The sequence below is a fragment of the Gavia stellata genome, chromosome 11 (genome assembly GCF_030936135.1).
Source record: "Gavia stellata isolate bGavSte3 chromosome 11, bGavSte3.hap2, whole genome shotgun sequence".
In the NCBI taxonomy this organism is placed as follows: domain Eukaryota; kingdom Metazoa; phylum Chordata; class Aves; order Gaviiformes; family Gaviidae; genus Gavia; species Gavia stellata.
In genome coordinates, this window is record NC_082604.1 from 13,064,065 (window position 1) to 13,081,552 (window position 17,488).

Genomic DNA, 17,488 nt, shown 5'->3' on the forward strand with positions numbered 1-17,488 from the left:
AAACAATATCAGAGACAATTTAGCACTAATTCTAGGAAGAGACAGAGGAAGGCTGGTATTAAAACCAATTCAAGGCTGAACATGAATTCAATATTTATCATTTAACTGTCCTAGTCTGAAACTGCTTAGCAAATGCAAAATTTTGTATTTATTACTAACTTTACAATGTACTCAGAGTAGTAAGAAATAGAAGTATTTAATCAGACACCTAACATTTAGAGGTAGAATATAAAAAAGAGGACAAGCAAAAATATCAAGAAAAGGGTTACTTCAAAATAAAGCAGGTAATCAGTAAGCAATAGATAAATGCAATTTAATTCTAAATCATACCTGGTAGCATTTGGGTAGCAGATCCTTGCTGGCTGCTGGAAGTACAGCAAGAAGCTGTTCAAATGGCATGAAAGGTTTTCCCAGTTCAAATTTGATTTTGAGTTCGCTGATGTTGCGAATATCTGACAGATAAGGTGCATAATGATAAGGATAATACCTGCAGGGAAAAAACCTCTTAAGTTACCTGAATTAATGATAGCACGGCAGTGTTCACAGATCAGAAACAAACAGAACTACATTAAATATTCCCAGCATACAAGGTGAAATATTGCTCCATCTTGAAGCAATTTCTCATTTGACGGTTTTTCTTACCAGCTCCATGACTGAACTCCATGATAATAATAATGCAAAATCCATTGTATTGCCTGGACATAACATTCAGCTTGATCAGCCAAGAAGTCACTTAAAAGAAAAAGAAAAGATACTTACTAGTTTTTCTAATTTTCACTGGTATATAAAAATTACTCAGCACCTTGTACATAGGAATGAAGATAGGGCATTTTGGTAGCCTAATAAGACCATGGTTTTCTAGATTCATTTAATACTAATGGATTTTTTTTCTCTCTGGTCCTCAAATACTTGTTACAGAAAACCTGACTTGCGGCTCTTCTTGCATTAGCCAAAAGCATCACCGCTGCAGTACACTGCCACGTGTTCCCTGCTTTCAACACGGATGAATATTCTGTCTTACATTAGACATATGCAAAGACTTGTCTTTGGCGTTTTAAAAAAAAAAAAACTAAGGAAAGAAAAAAAAAGCATACACTTACTCAGAAACTACTTCTACACCCATTTTAGTCATGTAGTAAGTTCTTTTGTATTGCCTAAACTCAGTTTCAAACAGATCATCATCTTCTGGTTCATCTTCCAACACAGCTGAAAAAGTAGTCATGAAAAAAAAAAAAAGGGATTAATATTCACTTCTCTACTGCAATAAGTTTTGAAGACATCCAGTTTTGACTGAATGCCTTAATATTATTTCTCAATTCCGTTATAGGTGCTCATACGTTCCTTGCACTGAAAGTAACATGAAACAATCAAACAAAAACTTTATCCAGAGAAAGTCTGGAACTTTTTTTTTTTCCCCTTTAAAGACAGGCAACCTGTTTTGTAGCCCAATTACAAGAACAGAGAGGAGAATACAAGCCATCAGAAAATAATTTAAGAAAGCATTAAAAGAAATTTTAAAATGTAATCTTTTTTCAGCAACATCATCTTATATCATGGAGTAATATTTATACATTTTTGTCAACAAATTTCAAAACATGAGCAAAAGACACTTCCTACAGTGGAATGAGTTTAAAAACATAATCAACACAACTAAACACCCCAGAGCCATGTGAAAATCTGTTCATTTGTCCCCACCTGTATAATGAAATACCTAGGCATACAATTATCAAAACCGTAACGTTATTGGAGATTTGCTCATTCGTTTCTTTAATTCATCATGGAAACACTGGTCAGGTAAGAAGCACTTCAAAAGCTTTAGTCCCACTCCTTCTCACCATAAGCCAGTGATGTGCAGTTCCATTTCCCAATAGCTGACTATATAACTCTTTCGTTTAGATTAAGGTCATCTGTGACATGAAAGTCTTACAGATCTTCCAAATCTATACCCAAATTAACAAGTTTTTGTGTTATATGTATATGGAAAAATTATTTGCACTTACTTTTAGGGGTCACAACTTCACCTTCGTTTTTTTCTAAAGCAGCCAAACATATAGAATTTTCCTGAGCCTATTAAATTAATATTTGAGGTAAAGTAAAAATACAGAAAAATATCCACATACCTCATTCACAACGATACAATCTGCAACTCAAAATGCTATAATCAAGATGTATAAACACTAATATTTAGTATAAAACCCACTACATTTCCTTCTCTTGTAATTGCCTAGGGAAAACGATTTTATCCATACAGATCAGACAAAGGAGCAGTCTCAACTAAAATCTCAACTACCTTTAAAAAATATCTGATTATTTGTTTTCCAAAATACAACTATTTCCAAAACTGTGCAGTACACATTTAAGCATTTTTACCTACATCATGCATTGTGCTACAGCACCAGTATGCAATCAATTAATCAGTAAATTTTTAACAGTTCAAATTACTGTTGTGGGAAGTAAGGGTACAAGAAATTGATTTTGGAGTCAAACAAGCCAAACATTCACCTCATTCTCACACTACACACTGTCTTTTGTGTACAGCACTAAGTAGCTTTCAATAAGCAGAATCATTAAGTTGGCCCTGTACCTGAGATATGCAAGCTCCTGACTGTCACTGCCATTCAAAGGATCAGTCAAGATGGCTAGCTAATACTATACAGCTGCTCCAAACTTCTGCGGCAAATAAGAAAACAACCACAAATAAAGCATACCTTATTAAAGGAAGAGCTAACATCTTGCTCTTACAAACCACAACCTGCACTAAAGAACAGGATAATGATATACAGTGACAGATGAAACTTGAAGGAATTTCCTGCTGCTACTCTACACTCTGCTGAAGGAGATTATTGAAGGATAGCCAATGGAGGTGGTGGTGGGGAACATGACAGTGGGGCAAAGTCAAGATACAGGGAAAGGTGCTGTTCCTTATTAATTATTTATATCTAGAATTGCAAATTTAATAACCAATCTGAGATAGCTCACACCAATGAAATGGCTATTTATCTATTCATTGTCAAATAGTCGGCCAATACCAAGACATGCATGAATGTCCTATCAGTGTATCTGAAATACAGAAAACTTCCAGCAGGCTATGTATTGAAAAGTAAAATTATAAAGCATAGCAAGTCTGACCATAACTCACCCAGAAGTAAGTTTTGCTGCTGTTGAGGAACAGATAAATTGACATAAAGCATTAAGTTACAAGTTTACAAGATTTCAAAAATCCTGAGAACTTGACCCTGCCTTAACCACTTCATCACTCACAACCAGCAATGCATACAGACAGTTCCTCAAATGTTACATTTTACTACCTTTTCTGATCTCAAAAAAAATCTCAAAACAGCGGTTTATGACATTTAATTTGTCTAAGATCAATAATTTGATTTGCAAAAAGTAACATTCTTATTTCCAAACTTGTGCATATAAAACACTAACCTTTTGTTTCTTTTGTTTATTTTTTCTGGCTTCCTCTGCTGCAATACCAGCTGCCTCGTTGAGGTATTTATTGCCTACTTTACTTTCAAACCATTTTAGGTCTACAAAGACTTCACTGAAGTGTTCGCGATCAAACTGTGCAGAAAAATTAAAGCAAGTTTAGAAATATTTGAGGGATGCCAAATTTAGAGTGCTAAATTAACAACATCTTTTTAGCAGGTGCATTAGATTACATCTAGAGTCATTTGTAAATAAACCTTTTGCCCTAGAGCTACAACTGAACTAATAGATTAATATTAAAAAACGTTTTTTCTTAGCAATATATAACACACACCCAAGCCCTATTTTGTTTTCTTTCAGTAAGGCAACAATGGGTAACAAAAAGAGTTAGGTAACTTCCACACTTCACTATCAACTCTAGAAGCAGTAGAAGTTTATAGGGTCTGGGTAATACAGACTTCTGCCGCACACGCAACACTTTCATAGCTCTACCCAAGAATCAGAAGACAGGGCTGAAGCAGGCACAGCAGATGAACTTCCTCCTTCCAAGTTTAGCAGAAGGCTTAGACCTTTCTATTTCTATATGGCCTATACCTTTTCTCATCTCTAGGATGGATTACTGCAGTGGCACTTAACAGGATTGCCTCCTGTACGCCAGTTAATTCATGAAGAATGCTGATGCCTGCTTCTGAGAGATTTACCAGTGATCTTCGTAAGAAACTTGAAAAAAATATTGCTTTCCAAGATCTTCAGACATAGCTTACACCCCACAAGAAACTGTCTAGCAGGGTAAGCAAAGAATATTGCTACCTGCAGCATGCCTTGCCCAGTACTGCCACTCATTACTCAATGAGAATTGAGGACCATGATTTCTAGTGCTGAATCCTCATTTGACTTGCAGTACTAAAAGATGCTGGCTAATGAAATGATTCAATCTTTTTCCTCTTATGTTATAAGATCAGACAACAACTGATTGGATCCCATCAGTTAAATGATAAAATAGCTGATTGAACCACTTGTAAAACACAGGCATTTAACAGTTCAATAGAACTACAGGATGGTGTATTTTAGGGCACTATACTGAGGTTACATTCAATAGACTTGTGCTGGTTTTGGCTGGGGTAGAGTTAACTTTCTTCATAGCAGCTAGTATGGGGCTGTGTTTTGGATTTGTGCTGGAAACAGTGTTGATAAAGCAGGGATGTTTTAGTTACTGCTGAGCAGTGCTTACACAGAGTCAAGGCCTCTTCTGCTTCTCACCACCAGCGAGTAGGCTGGGGGTGCACAAGAAGTTGGGAGGGGACACAGCTGGGACAGCTGACCCCAACTGACCAAAGGGATATTCCATACCATATGACGTCATGCTCAGCACATAAAGCTGGGGGAAGAAGAAGGAAGGGGGGGACATTTGGAGTAATGGCGTTTGTCTTCCCAAGTAACCGTTACGCGTGATGGAGCCCTGCTTTGCTGGAGATGGCTGAACACCTGCCTGCCGATGGGAAGTGGTGAATGAATTCCTTGTTTTGCTTTGCTTGCGTGTGCGGCTTTTGCTTTACCTATTAAACTGTCTTTATCTCAACCCATGAGCTTTCTCACTTTTACTCTTCCGATTCTCTCCCCCATCCCACCTGGGGGGAGTGAGCGAGCGGCTGTGTGGTGCTTGGTTGCCAGCTGGGCTTAAACCACGACAAGACTATACCATAACTTTCAAGTTACTTACATCTGACAATCTTGTGAGATATTTCTCGAAGCGTTTTAAATTCAGATGCCCGTTTTCATTTATGTAACCTATTGGGAAAACAAAGTTATGTTTTTTAAAATAACAATTTAACAATTTTAAAATTTCAATTTAAATGCCCCACAGATAATAGAATGCAATCTTGCTGGCTGTCTAAATAAAGTGTTAATAAATGCTAAACATTCTAACATGGCTAAAAAGGTCAATAAATATTAACGCACGAATGTTAACTTTTCTACTTTCCACAACTAAACTTAGTGTTCTTACCTCCCAGTTCCGGCAAGATAGCCATGTATGTTCTATAAAGTAGCGGCAGTGCATCATGATTAATGTGTAAATGAGGTAGATGAGGAATGAAATCATTTCCTACAAGGAAACCCATTAAGATCCAATCATCTATTATCCTTTCAATATCATATTCAAAGGAAATCTTGTCCTAGGGCAAAAAAAAAGGAAAAGAAGAAAAAAACCACAGGAGCATAATTTTTGTTATCGTGTTCGCATATAAAGATCTCACGCGTTTCTTCAACCGCAGCTCCATTAGAACTTACTTTCACTGGTGAAAATTCATAATCAATATATTCTCTCATCAGTGATAAGTGCAGTAAATGAAATGTGGTTTCCTCTGGTGCACATGCTCTGTAAATTATTCAAAACATTAATTATTTATAAACATACTTTCAACATGAATATTTAGTAAGTCCAAGGTTACCTAAATCCAAGTAGGATTATACCCTTGCAGAAGAAATAACGTATAAACATTTCCTTGAATCCATTTTAGGATTCATCTGGTTTGAGTCTATAAAATTTTGCAGTAGAATCTTCTGAACAGCAGATGTGACTGCACTGTATGGAAAAGAGCTAACTTAGAGAAAGCAGGGCAGCTTTGCAGAGTTCCACGTTGCATTAACTATTTCCTAAGTAATTATCCCATTGTCCAAAAAGGGGAAAACCTAACCTAACTTGCACCAAACCCAATATATTTTAAGGTGTTTTAGAACTAGTCTGAGTATATACAAAGTACACAGATTCATGTCTAAAATGACATCTGCAGTCATCTAAAATGCTTGTTGTAAGAAAAGAATATGCTCAGGTTGAAAATATGCTCCATATGTATCATCTAGTGGCTTCACCACAGCACCAAAAAAGCGGACAAACCTACTGTTTGTTTATGGCATAAATTAATTAGTCAACATATAATCTGCCTTCTTTTCCTCTGTTCACTAAAATTACTTAAAACCTAAGCCGTTAGGCCAAAATCAGTTAATACCTATACCAAAAGATTAATGAGCTAAAGACTGATGTATTTTAAATTTGCAAAAGACTATTTCACCTTGTATATAACTGTAACTAGCTGGGACCACCTCCAATGACAAAACAGCATAAACACCTGTGTATTCACACATACACATAGGAGATTTTAGCCAAAATCCTCGGAGGAAGGTATGTATGATGCATAAGCTTATATGAAGACTACTAAGATGAACTCTGAGCTACACTTTGCTGCAGAGAACTTCAGACCCAATTCTGACACTTTTTAAATGTAATTTTCATACTGGCAAATCCAGCTTGATCCTGTAAGACTCTAGAGACATTTTGCCCCTTATTCTTCATTGCACTGGACTTGAAAATCCTGATAAAACAAATAATTTCTCTCAATCAAGACATTTCTGACAGATATTAATTTGTATGTATTTGTAGTATTTTCAAATTTCCAACTGTAAGTACTCATAAAAGTGACAATATTGACACAAGGCAATTCCTGTAACTTCCAGAAGTTAATTCCTGTAATAAGCAAAATTATCCAGAAATTACAACAGGCGCCAAAAATGGAACAATGCTTGGGGGGGGAACGACACCTTGCCTTTTGACGTCATACTTTATTTAATTAATCCCTCAAAAGGTTATCACACTTTTATTTTATATTATTTTATTTTTTAAAAAGGGAAAAATGATACTTCTCTTTGATTAGACTTAAGGTCTTTTAAAAACATTACAATGTTACATGCCAACACTATCAACAGAATAAGCATTGGTGAAAAGTTAACTGCAGAAGACTATGAAAAGAATACTTATTTCTGATGTTTATCATATTGTCCTCAGCAATAAAAACATTTGTTTATTAGCAAAAATGATGCATTTATCTAAACATTTATATGACATCACTGTATTATCCAAAATCTTTTTTGCATCAAAAAAGTGTATTTCTCTCTGTCACTCCTACATTCTTCCCTTTATCCACTTTATTCTATGCATATTCCCTTTATTACATGTTTGAGGTCCTTCAAAGAAGGAACCTAGCCAGAGTAACAGTTATAAAATTAATTTTTCTATTACTTCAGAATAGCTCCATGTACATGCACAGTTCTGGAACAAATCACCTTGTTCTGACTGATTATAGCCCACAACTTAGTTCAAATGGGCAAATCCAGAGTAGGAGCATCCAGTCAGCCACTTTAAGAGAGTTTACTTTAGTAATTATTCTAATAATTTACTTACATGCACAAAACCTCAGAGATGTAAACACATTTTAAAAAGTCAGTATTTGCATAAGACAATTATGGAAACAATGTCAGTATAGCCGGGCTGCTCCATTCATAATATGAAGAAAGAAGCACAACACACCAAAGCTATAAGATTTTTTTTTTTTTTATCAGCTGTCCTGACAGCATACATTTTCTCATGTAAATTACTTCAAATGCACAATTTAGCAAGTTGATTTTTCTAATTTCATGTATTTTCCAACACAAAACTTTATTAATTTAGTACACAATCAATAAAAAAACCCCCCTGTTTTAGCGACCCAGTATCTTTTGGATTTAATTTCATCATATATAAAATAAGATTAAAGTTAAATCAGTTCACCTTTGAGATTTTTTACCACCAAATCTGACTTCTTCTCTTAAGAGCGCAAAGTGTGCCTCATGACTTGTTAATCCCAGCATAATCTATTACAAAGAGAAATTAGAAAGGTCTTACTTCATTTTTTTTTTTAAACTGTTACTTTAAAATTCAAGAAAGAAATTTTGCTATTCCATTTCATTACAAATTCAAAAGCTTGCAGAAATACAACATTACATGCTTGTTTAATAACATTTTAGAACCCTATCCATTTAGGAAGACATCAAAGACATAAACACTTTATAAACTTCTATTGTTTGTGTTATTTTAAATGCACATACCAAGTCAGCATCTAAGCCATAGAGACAGTGTCTTGTGTTTGGATCATGATGGGGTTTTGCTTTTTCTGATCTGATGAACTCCATAATTTTATGCTCACCTTCCCCTGGAGTCTGCACAAAAAACCCCAAAATTCATCAGTAAGTATTTTTCTATAAAATAAAAGTGTATTTAAAGTAAAATATTACCAAAATACAATGACCTCATGGCCTGATAAGTAGACTGTTACTCCTTGCCAGGATTTGTCTGTGGAAATCTTCATATTTACAAAATATTTAAGATGCTCATGCAATCTGGCCATGAATTCAGTTCCTGAAAACAGAAGTCTAAGTTAAACACAAAGCTTTTCACTAGTCATTCAAAATTGCATTTACATATCAAAAGTATTAATGAAAAAAAATAAAAATTCTGCAAGAGGTGAAGGGAGCAGCTGTTTTTTTCCCCCCCCAAGAGGTTTCATTTTTTCCATAGCAATCTAAAAATTTTTTAGAATGAGACAGTATTCCAACCCTGCTAAAAGTTATTAAAACTTGTGTTCCCAACTTACTTGAGCCTTTATCAATTCTGTCCTCTAGTTAAAAAAAAAAAAAAGCCTTAGGATAGGAAAATAATGCCAAAATATAAATGCAAAAACATAAATCTAAACACTTAAATTCAAATAATTAACAGATTATCTTACCTGGTGTAATACAGTTGGAGTCAAATCTGGCTTCTGTAGGGAGAGTTTCTCCCTTTTCTAATGCCTTTTTTATTTTGTCCTCTGCCTCTTTTGCTGATCTAAAACAAAACAGGGTTGGAGAGAGGGAGCAGAGAAAGAATCATCTTATTCAAATGTTAATATCCTAAGTACAGCTTTACTGACAAAATACATATAGTTGATCTTTTTAAGACAGTTTAAAAAAAAAGGGGGGAGAGAGAAATTAAACTCCTGAATAGAGTTTGAACTTGCTTCTGATATAACTGGAAGGCTTAAAAATAGCTTTTTTCCCCTAGTAATGATGATAATCTGTCATTGCTCAGATACAGTTAATATTTAGATTACCAAGATGATCATTCAATGGCTGATCAAAATGAAAGCAAATTAATGTTGAAACAGTAATCTAAACACCTGAAAATGCTATCCCAGAAAAATAATGGTAATGTACTTAAACAAAGCAGCAAGTTTGGAATACCATGTGGTTTAAGAGGGGTGAACTAACAATTTATCATCGCTAGTAATGGAGAAACAAACAAACATCATCCTAGCCTTTCCTGGCCAAGGATTTCATAAACACTTTTGAACCAGAAAAAGAGAAGACACCAATGTCTTAGGTTTTTGTGATTTTCTCAGTTCCACTCCAATTCTCTATTTAGAACTCTTTTTTAATCTCTTCTTCCTCTCAACCTCCTTCTTTTCCTTTAAAAAAAAAATAGACAAAAACCAAACCCACAAAACAACCCAGCAGCTTGAAAATATTTTCTCTTGTCCCTTTTCCCCAGTTTGTTTCTGTTGCATTTCACTCACCGTCCCCAAGCCAGTGTCTGACCACTGGCTTGCTTTCCTTACAGCAGTCTTCAAAAAAGCTTCCACATCTCCCAAAACATTAATACAACTCTTAACCCTGTGAAATCTATTTGCAGCTCTGTATTTGAGTTAGCTTGCTAACTGGTATCAACAGGAAACCAGAGTTTCATTAGAAACTTCATTTCTTCTATGACTGTCAAAGAACATTCCATTATAGTTACCAAAAAGGCGTATCTAGAATTAGCATTCACAAATACCAAAGACTCTCACAGGTTATGAAGCCACTGGAGACATCTGTAAGAGCTCCACTGCAGATTTATTTCACAGAAAATTTCATAGGAAAAAAGCTCCCCCCGCCCCCAAGTCCTGCATACACAGAGAAAAATCTAAGTAACAAGCAAGCTTTCCTTTTTGGAATCCTCATTTTAAGTATTAACATTTTACAAGTAGTTACCCTCATTTAACTAAAAATTAAAGCTACCATCAAAGGCATGACCACTCATAACATATTTTACTTTTCATGGCATACATTTAAGTAATTTTTTTTTTTTTTAAAGTGTTTACTATCCTAAAGACAGAGCAAGAACAGATATTCTCACCTAAAACGTCTCCCACGCTGCTGATTCATTTTTGCTCTTGGAGCTACTCCATCAACTGCCATGAAGAAAACCTTCCTTGGTTTAATAATGCGAAATAGTACTTCCAAATAGTGAAAAATATCAGCAAAAATCTTATCTTCTGAGATTCTGAAGTGAACATCATCATCATTTGGATGTGAACACTGATGTATAATGCCATTCATGTCCAGGTATAAGTTGTCAAATTCTGGAATCTACAAAAGCCACAGTTAGTACCCATTTGGTGACAGCTGAAGCAATGCAATCACTGCCCAAGGCATAACTGAGACTAATGAACTCTGGAAATGAGCTGAGGTGGGAAGACCTCCCTGGAACCTACCGCACGCCAGTAGGCTAAGAATATCTTGAGTGGTTATAGGTTTGTCTGCACTTGCAATCCATTGTTATTATTTTCTCAGTGAAGAAAGTCAGCTGAACAGATTCCTATCCTATCCTGATTGTTTCTGGTACCTCAGGGCTTCTGTCCCCTGTGCTCGGCCAATCTTCTACATTGTATAAGGGAAAAAGAAATGAAAATCATAGTTTTCAGGAAGACACAATTTTATATTTTTTGTAATCCCACGCATTTCACTAATTCAGTTTTGCATAGCTGCACTATAAACAATAAAAACTACAAAGCTGAATATGCAGTTTCCAACAGTATTTCAAAGGCAAAGCCAGCTTAAGAAGCTTTAGGGCTCTCCCCGTTAACCAGTTCCTACCATGACTGCATGCTGCCTCTTCAGCTATCCTAACAGCCACCTGTGAGTCTAGAGAGTGGCAATTACCACCAAATGCAGTAGTTATCAATGATAACATCAATTTCTTTCCCACACTTTCCAAATGTATTTTTTTTTTCTGTCTAGTCCTCTGTTCTTCTACCAGCCTTGTCTGTAGCAGTCCAACTTTTCTTTTAAAGGAAAAAAACCTCTCCCAAATGTACACAAGCAACACATAGAGCACAAACACTGTTAAACGTATGAAGAAAAGGGGCTGTTATCGACCTTTTTATTGCCAAAAACCACCAAACATGCACAAGATCAATTTGCAATGAGCAAATCTATTCTTTAATCCACCAATATGACTGTTCATAAAAATCCTCCTGTCGTTACAAATGGAAAAAAGCACTGCTAACTTTTCATGATTTTCTGTAGTATTGCTGCTGACATATCTTTACATAATTTTGAAAGGCATGTTGTTGGACTTGTATTTATCATCCAGATTCAAGAGAAACATAATTCTGTTTCAGAAAAGGGAATGACAAAGAGAAGAAGCAAGAGGCAGGATCAGGAAGGATCTCCAGTCACCTGCAATACTTAACCTTCTGTTGTGCATAATGACTTTCAGTACAGTTAAATTCAGTAACCAAACTGCTCTCAACAGGCTTAAACACCACACCATCCACACAGGCACCACTTTCAGATAAGAAGAGAGCAGGGCATTGGACAGGCAGCATTCTAAAGAGATTAAAACTAAAGCTTTTATACGGAAGCAACATATATATGGAAAACAGATGACTTTCCAAGAAGCACGGCTATAATATAATTTTAAAATAATGATGTGTTTTACATAGGAATTGCCTTTTATTCTGGGTAGTTTCTTCTGTAATAGCAAATGAAAATCCTAATCTAGATGCTAGTATGCATCGGTCTGTATATTCAAGTGGTCTGGCAGAGAAAAGGAAGAACGGGTATACATGCTACTATTGCAGCTTAATGTCACAGGTAACAATCTAGACCTTTTCTTTTCTCTTTTATACAGAGTAAGTATTCCACATAATCTAACAGCATCATCTAGTCTTCAGAAAGACTAACTAGAGAATGACATTAGCACTGGCATACAAGGTTGAGTTGTGCTTTCTGTTTATCTTAAAAGCTTTAACAGCTTTTTTCAGAAAGCATGATAGCTACTACACCCTGCTGCTCCTCCCCTGGTTAGAGCAGAGCCATGCTGACTCCCCTTAGTTGCCACAGTTCACAGTTCTTCAGTAGAAGTTTAAAGCTGCCACCAATTTCAGCAAGCAGTCCAGGCTTTTAACAAAACAGCTGAAAAGCCAGCACACACTGCTGCCGCCTTGCTACACAGGCAATGTAAGACACTGTAGTGAAATCCAATAAATCATAAGTAAAGACCTACGCTTTGAAAACTGCTTTGAAACTAGTAAGATGGGTCAAACCTCCAGGTTTAAAATGACTTGAGCAAGGCATCTTAGATATGTTGATACAACAGCTATTTGATCTTTTAAAATGCTGTTTAGGAAAAATGTATTAACACTCAAACACGCCTTCAATCATCACCCAACTCATCTCAGAACATCCTCACTCAGACTATAAAACCACATCCATAACGCCCGTTGAAAATGATTATGAAAAGTTAAGAGCTTGTGTCTAAGAGGTTCCAAACATGATTTCTCTGAAAACAAAGACTTTTTTACCTGACTGTTAAAAGCATAATTTACTGCTTTCCTTTGTCAGGCTTTAACGTACTTCTTGGTTTGCTATTAATACAAACCGTCCAACGAATGTAACAACAAGAGACGCGGCAGAGCTGTAAAACCTGTCCCTCGTCATTACCGGGCCGTTTGTCGTCAGCAGCAGTAACTTTTCTGAGCCCGGTGATGAGGAAACTCCGACCTTCTGCTGCCCGAGGGGGGTGAAGGGCCGCCAGGCGCCGAGGAAGCGCGGCGGAGTTTCAGAGGGGCTGGGGGGAGCGCGGCCGCCGGGCAGACAAACGGGAGAGGAGAGCCCGGCCGTGGGGGGCCGGACACGGCCAGGCTGCGGGGAAACGCCCCGGGCTGGGCACCTCCTCGAGCAGCAGCGTAGTTTCGGTTCGGGTGCTTCTGAAAACGCTACCTGCGCGTAACGAGGAGTGCCAGTACCTGCGCCGCTGACCTGCAGCAGCAGGCTCCGGGCACTGCTGTACGCTAACGGCGGCCCCGGGTGGGACACTCAGGCTTTCGGGGGGGGGGGTTCCGAAAGCCTCGCCCGCTTCCCAGCGACCGCACGCCGCCCTCCCGCCACTTTCGGCCGCTCCGAGCTGCGCGTCTCACCGAGGCGCGGCCGTGAGGGCAGCCGCCGGCCCTGCGCCGACCCGTCTCTCGGAGAGTCGGCCTCGGCTCCGGCTCAGCCCCGCAAGCCCGGCCCAGGCAAGCCCGGCCGGGGACCAGGCCCGCTCCCTCGCCCCGCCGAGGGGCCAGTCAGGACGCCCCTCCTCCGCACCGGCGCGGAGCGGAGACGGGCCCTTGGCAGGCAGCGGCGCTCCGCTCCCAGCTTACCTGATGCTCCTTCAGCACCTGGCTGAGGCAGGGGTACCGCTCCGAGATCCACCGGTAGAACTTGGGGACCCCCATGGCCACAGCTCCCCGCCGCCCTCACAGCGCGGCCAGACCCAAACAACCCGGGGCCGCGCTCCGCCCTCCTTCCGGCGCGCCGTACTGACAGCCGGGCCGCCCGCGCCATAGAGCGCCGCGCAGAGCGCCCCGCGCCGACCATAGAGAGCGGCGGACAGAGCGGCCGTGCTGGCGCGGGGCGGGGCTGGGGCTGGCTCCCCCCGCCCGCTGGCGTAAGCGTCGGCCCGCCCGCTTCCTCCCCCGTCCCGGGGCCTGGTAGCGCCCCACCCGCCGCGTGCATTGGACGCCGGCGCGTCGCGCCTCGCCCCGTCCCCTGTCAGCCCACACAGGCGCTCCCACGACCCGCCTCAGGCCCGGCCCGCGCCGGGGAGGGGATCGAGGCCCTGTGCGATGGAAATCGGTAACTCCCTGAGCGGTGCGCGGCGCAGCAGTTCCCTGTAGAGTTCTCTTCACGCTGTGGTGTAACGATAAAGCCTGGGAAAGGTCACGTAACCCCAGCGCTCACACACACCGCAACAGAACGGATCATAGCAAGTTCCAAAGATCTTACTTGGAAAAATCTTCAGATTCAGGAGGCCGTGACCTGACCACACGTTTAGAAGATTACCCACTACTTCCCCAGAGAAACAAAAAACACTCTTAACAAGTTGTAAACCCATTATTTAGTCTTCAAAGAGTCTGGATTTCAGCTGAACTAACACTTGGATCTCATGACACAGCATCACAGCAGCATTTGTCTCTCAGAACAGCAGAAACAAGAATACTGTACAAAAATTCTAATAATATCCTATTGTAGGGTAAGAAGAGTATAATTGTTCCCTACCTCCCCCCTCATTTCCCTACAAATTTGGATGCCTAGAGAAGCAAGCATGACTGTAAGTTAGTATATGTTTAGAAGGTGGATTTAGTTACTCTAACTCTTGTCCACATCAAAACACTTTTTCTGAAATGGAGTCTGAGAAACTCACTATAGCTACACTTTTTACAAGGGAGGGAGGAGAGGGCCTGTCCAGAACTGTATGTTGAAGTCACAGATACTATACCGTGCCTGCTGCGCTGGTGTTACAGCCAGGGTCGTCCAACTCGCAACTTTCTGTCGTGTCCTTCACTAGGGTTTCTTAGCACAGCAGGCAAGGGCTAAGGAAACTGTTTCAGAATACTGTAACACCCTACCAGTTTCTCCATGGTAAGATTTAAGATCCCAAACACTTTTCTAGACATAGCCAGGCCATATGGAAGAACGTCAAAGGAAACCAGAAGTCAAGGTCTACTGCTCAAAAGAAATACTCATTATTTTTAGAAAGCCTGTCTGAACTATGAGTAGAAAAAGTTGAAAGAACCACTTTACATCCTATCAGTATAAAACTTTAATGCCAGATTTTCTAATCTATACATAAGCTGAATGAGAAAAATCTTAAAAAAAATACACAGTACTTCATAGAGTGCATTCTTTCAACATTGTCAAAGTTTTTCATATAGTCAGAGTAGGTATATACAGAAGCAAACTTGCAGAGACTTGCACAGTCTAATTTTTAGGCAGTTCCTATGTACTGCCTTCTATATGTATACAAAAGATAAGTCATAACACCTTACACATCTGCAAGTGTATTCATAACATACTTGCAAGTGTATTGCGTATTTTACATAGATTTTGGACTATTGTGCTGCTTACAATCAGAAATCAACAGAAGTAACCAGTTATCACTGATTAATACCTTCTCAAGAATATTATAGCTCCATCACTTGTGAATGGTATCATTCCAAAGTGAACAAATTTCACATATATGGAGCCCAGCCCATATACATCTGGCAGAGCAGGTTGTCATCACTTGCTTCTTGAATAAGGTAATGAACATGCCCTTCAATAGATAAGGGTAATCCTTTTATTCTGTTTCTAGTCTTAATGACACCTTGCAGCCGTTGTTCTATATCAAGGACATGGGTTTTGGCCTGGAAACAAAGAAAAAGGGAAAAAAATTGAATATTGCTACTATCCATGAACTTCCACTTCTTAAAATAAAAAAGTATTTATTAGGATGTGTTTGAAACCTGTATGCTAAGTTAATACGAAACCCAGATGTCTACACCAGTTACTTTGAAAATAACGGGTACCCACTTTTTAAAACCATTCTTTAAAATGGATAGATTATTGGTCATTATAACTTTTGCCTTACATTTTTACAGATAAAATTTACCAGAGAAGACTGAAAAAGCTATGCACATGTATTTGAAAATGTTAGAATGCTTTATTTCATACAACTACTTTCAAATGAATGCAAAATTTTCTCAGCCTTTTTCTTGGAATACTGCATAAAATTAAAGAGGATACCTAGTCTGGAAAATTTAGGCCAAAATTACGAGCAACTGAAAGTGAAGAAGTCTAATAACAGGTTGTAATGAGCAACTCAAAATGAGCTGTTCTGAGGCCCACTGGAGTAGCTAGTTCATACCAATTATACTCACACATTTTCTTTTAAAGCTCAAGTATAACATTGGCACCTATCCAGAAAAAACAGTTAACCATATACAACTATGTGAGTGGTCCTGTAACTAAAATAAAGGTCATGTACACACAGCCTGGTTAGTAATTATTTGAAGACCAGATTTTCTGTGCTCAAATAGCTCAGTTCTTTGTTGTAATATAGCTTCAGTACTGTAGTTTGTCCTTATCTTAGTTGCCATGTTTATCAGTGCTCCCTAAGTTTTATCTGCTATTACACGTGTTTATTTTCACTAAATGTTCCTATTAAGGCAAAAAGGAGACAAGTTATAAATTTTTGCAAAGGGGAAGAGAAGAAGTATTACAGGTTGCGCAAGCTATATTTTGGATGAACAATATAATATTTATCAGCAGCTACAAAAGAAACAGTACATATGAAATCCTAATTTTAAACAAGTTTTCCTTGACCTGTAACAAGGCACATACTTAATCAATAATAAACATCCACTCATGAAAAGCACAAAAATATGCATGGAAAGGACTCCAGATGTTACCATTACTGTAAATCTGGAGGACTGTGCAACAGAGTGAGGGGAAGAAGAAGCCTCGCTTATCCTATTGCTTCTGTTAATATTGTCCTTGATTTAGTAACACTAATAAGAGAATCATAGGCTTTATTTTGTTTGGTTCTTTAGTAGATAAATTACATTTTCTATCAATAAAAATAGTCTCTTTAAGGATAAAAATTATGAACACAGAGATAATCAAGAAGAAACAACCAGAGGAATTTTTAAATGAAAGAAAAAACAGGACAGTTAGGGTTTCAATTAGAAAATATATAACTTGCAACCATAATGGACATTTGAATACCTTATGCTATGCTTGTTTTAAACTAACCTTTTCATTGACAACTTCTCCAGTTTCGTTCACCTGTGCTTTTGTATTCCCTTTAACAGGTTTACTCCATTCCACAAGAGGATCATGGAGAAAAGTCTTTAAGACGCTAAATAAATTAAAAATTAAAAAAAAGTATAAGATACATAGAATACATTTAATTTTCAAAACAAGAACACTGATAGGAGTCTAAAGTTAGTGCTGAATATTTATATTGTTTTATATTTAACTGTATGTCGTAGTAAGACTGAGCTGCATGATAGGCATACGTGGGAACTGGCATATTCAGCAGCAGTTATTGTTTCAGATGTTTAGACTACAGACAGCTTTTTCA

At 38.3% G+C, this 17,488-nt stretch overlaps 2 protein-coding genes across 2 annotated transcripts in view; both read right to left on the reverse strand.

Moving 5' to 3' along the window:
- Window positions 1-13,820, reverse strand: part of XRN1 (5'-3' exoribonuclease 1) — a 38,869-nt gene extending 25,049 nt beyond the window's left edge. The window contains exons 1-14 of the mRNA XM_059822491.1: window positions 13,746-13,820; window positions 10,454-10,686; window positions 9,030-9,127; window positions 8,553-8,662; window positions 8,353-8,463; window positions 8,036-8,118; window positions 5,722-5,809; window positions 5,438-5,606; window positions 5,153-5,220; window positions 3,427-3,567; window positions 2,001-2,067; window positions 1,101-1,206; window positions 643-732; window positions 331-487 (exon numbers count right to left, since the gene is read on the reverse strand). Coding sequence (XP_059678474.1) covers window positions 331-487; window positions 643-732; window positions 1,101-1,206; window positions 2,001-2,067; window positions 3,427-3,567; window positions 5,153-5,220; window positions 5,438-5,606; window positions 5,722-5,809; window positions 8,036-8,118; window positions 8,353-8,463; window positions 8,553-8,662; window positions 9,030-9,127; window positions 10,454-10,686; window positions 13,746-13,820 — 1,596 coding nt within the window. The remainder of the gene's footprint in view (window positions 1-330; window positions 488-642; window positions 733-1,100; window positions 1,207-2,000; window positions 2,068-3,426; window positions 3,568-5,152; window positions 5,221-5,437; window positions 5,607-5,721; window positions 5,810-8,035; window positions 8,119-8,352; window positions 8,464-8,552; window positions 8,663-9,029; window positions 9,128-10,453; window positions 10,687-13,745) is intronic.
- Window positions 13,821-15,232: 1,412 nt separating this feature from the next.
- The window catches only part of ATR (ATR serine/threonine kinase), a 42,201-nt gene continuing 39,945 nt past the window's right edge, over window positions 15,233-17,488 (reverse strand). The window contains exons 46-47 of the mRNA XM_059822356.1: window positions 17,158-17,263; window positions 15,233-15,770 (exon numbers count right to left, since the gene is read on the reverse strand). Of these exons, the coding sequence (XP_059678339.1) occupies window positions 15,597-15,770; window positions 17,158-17,263 (280 nt within the window). The 3' untranslated portion in view covers window positions 15,233-15,596. The remainder of the gene's footprint in view (window positions 15,771-17,157; window positions 17,264-17,488) is intronic.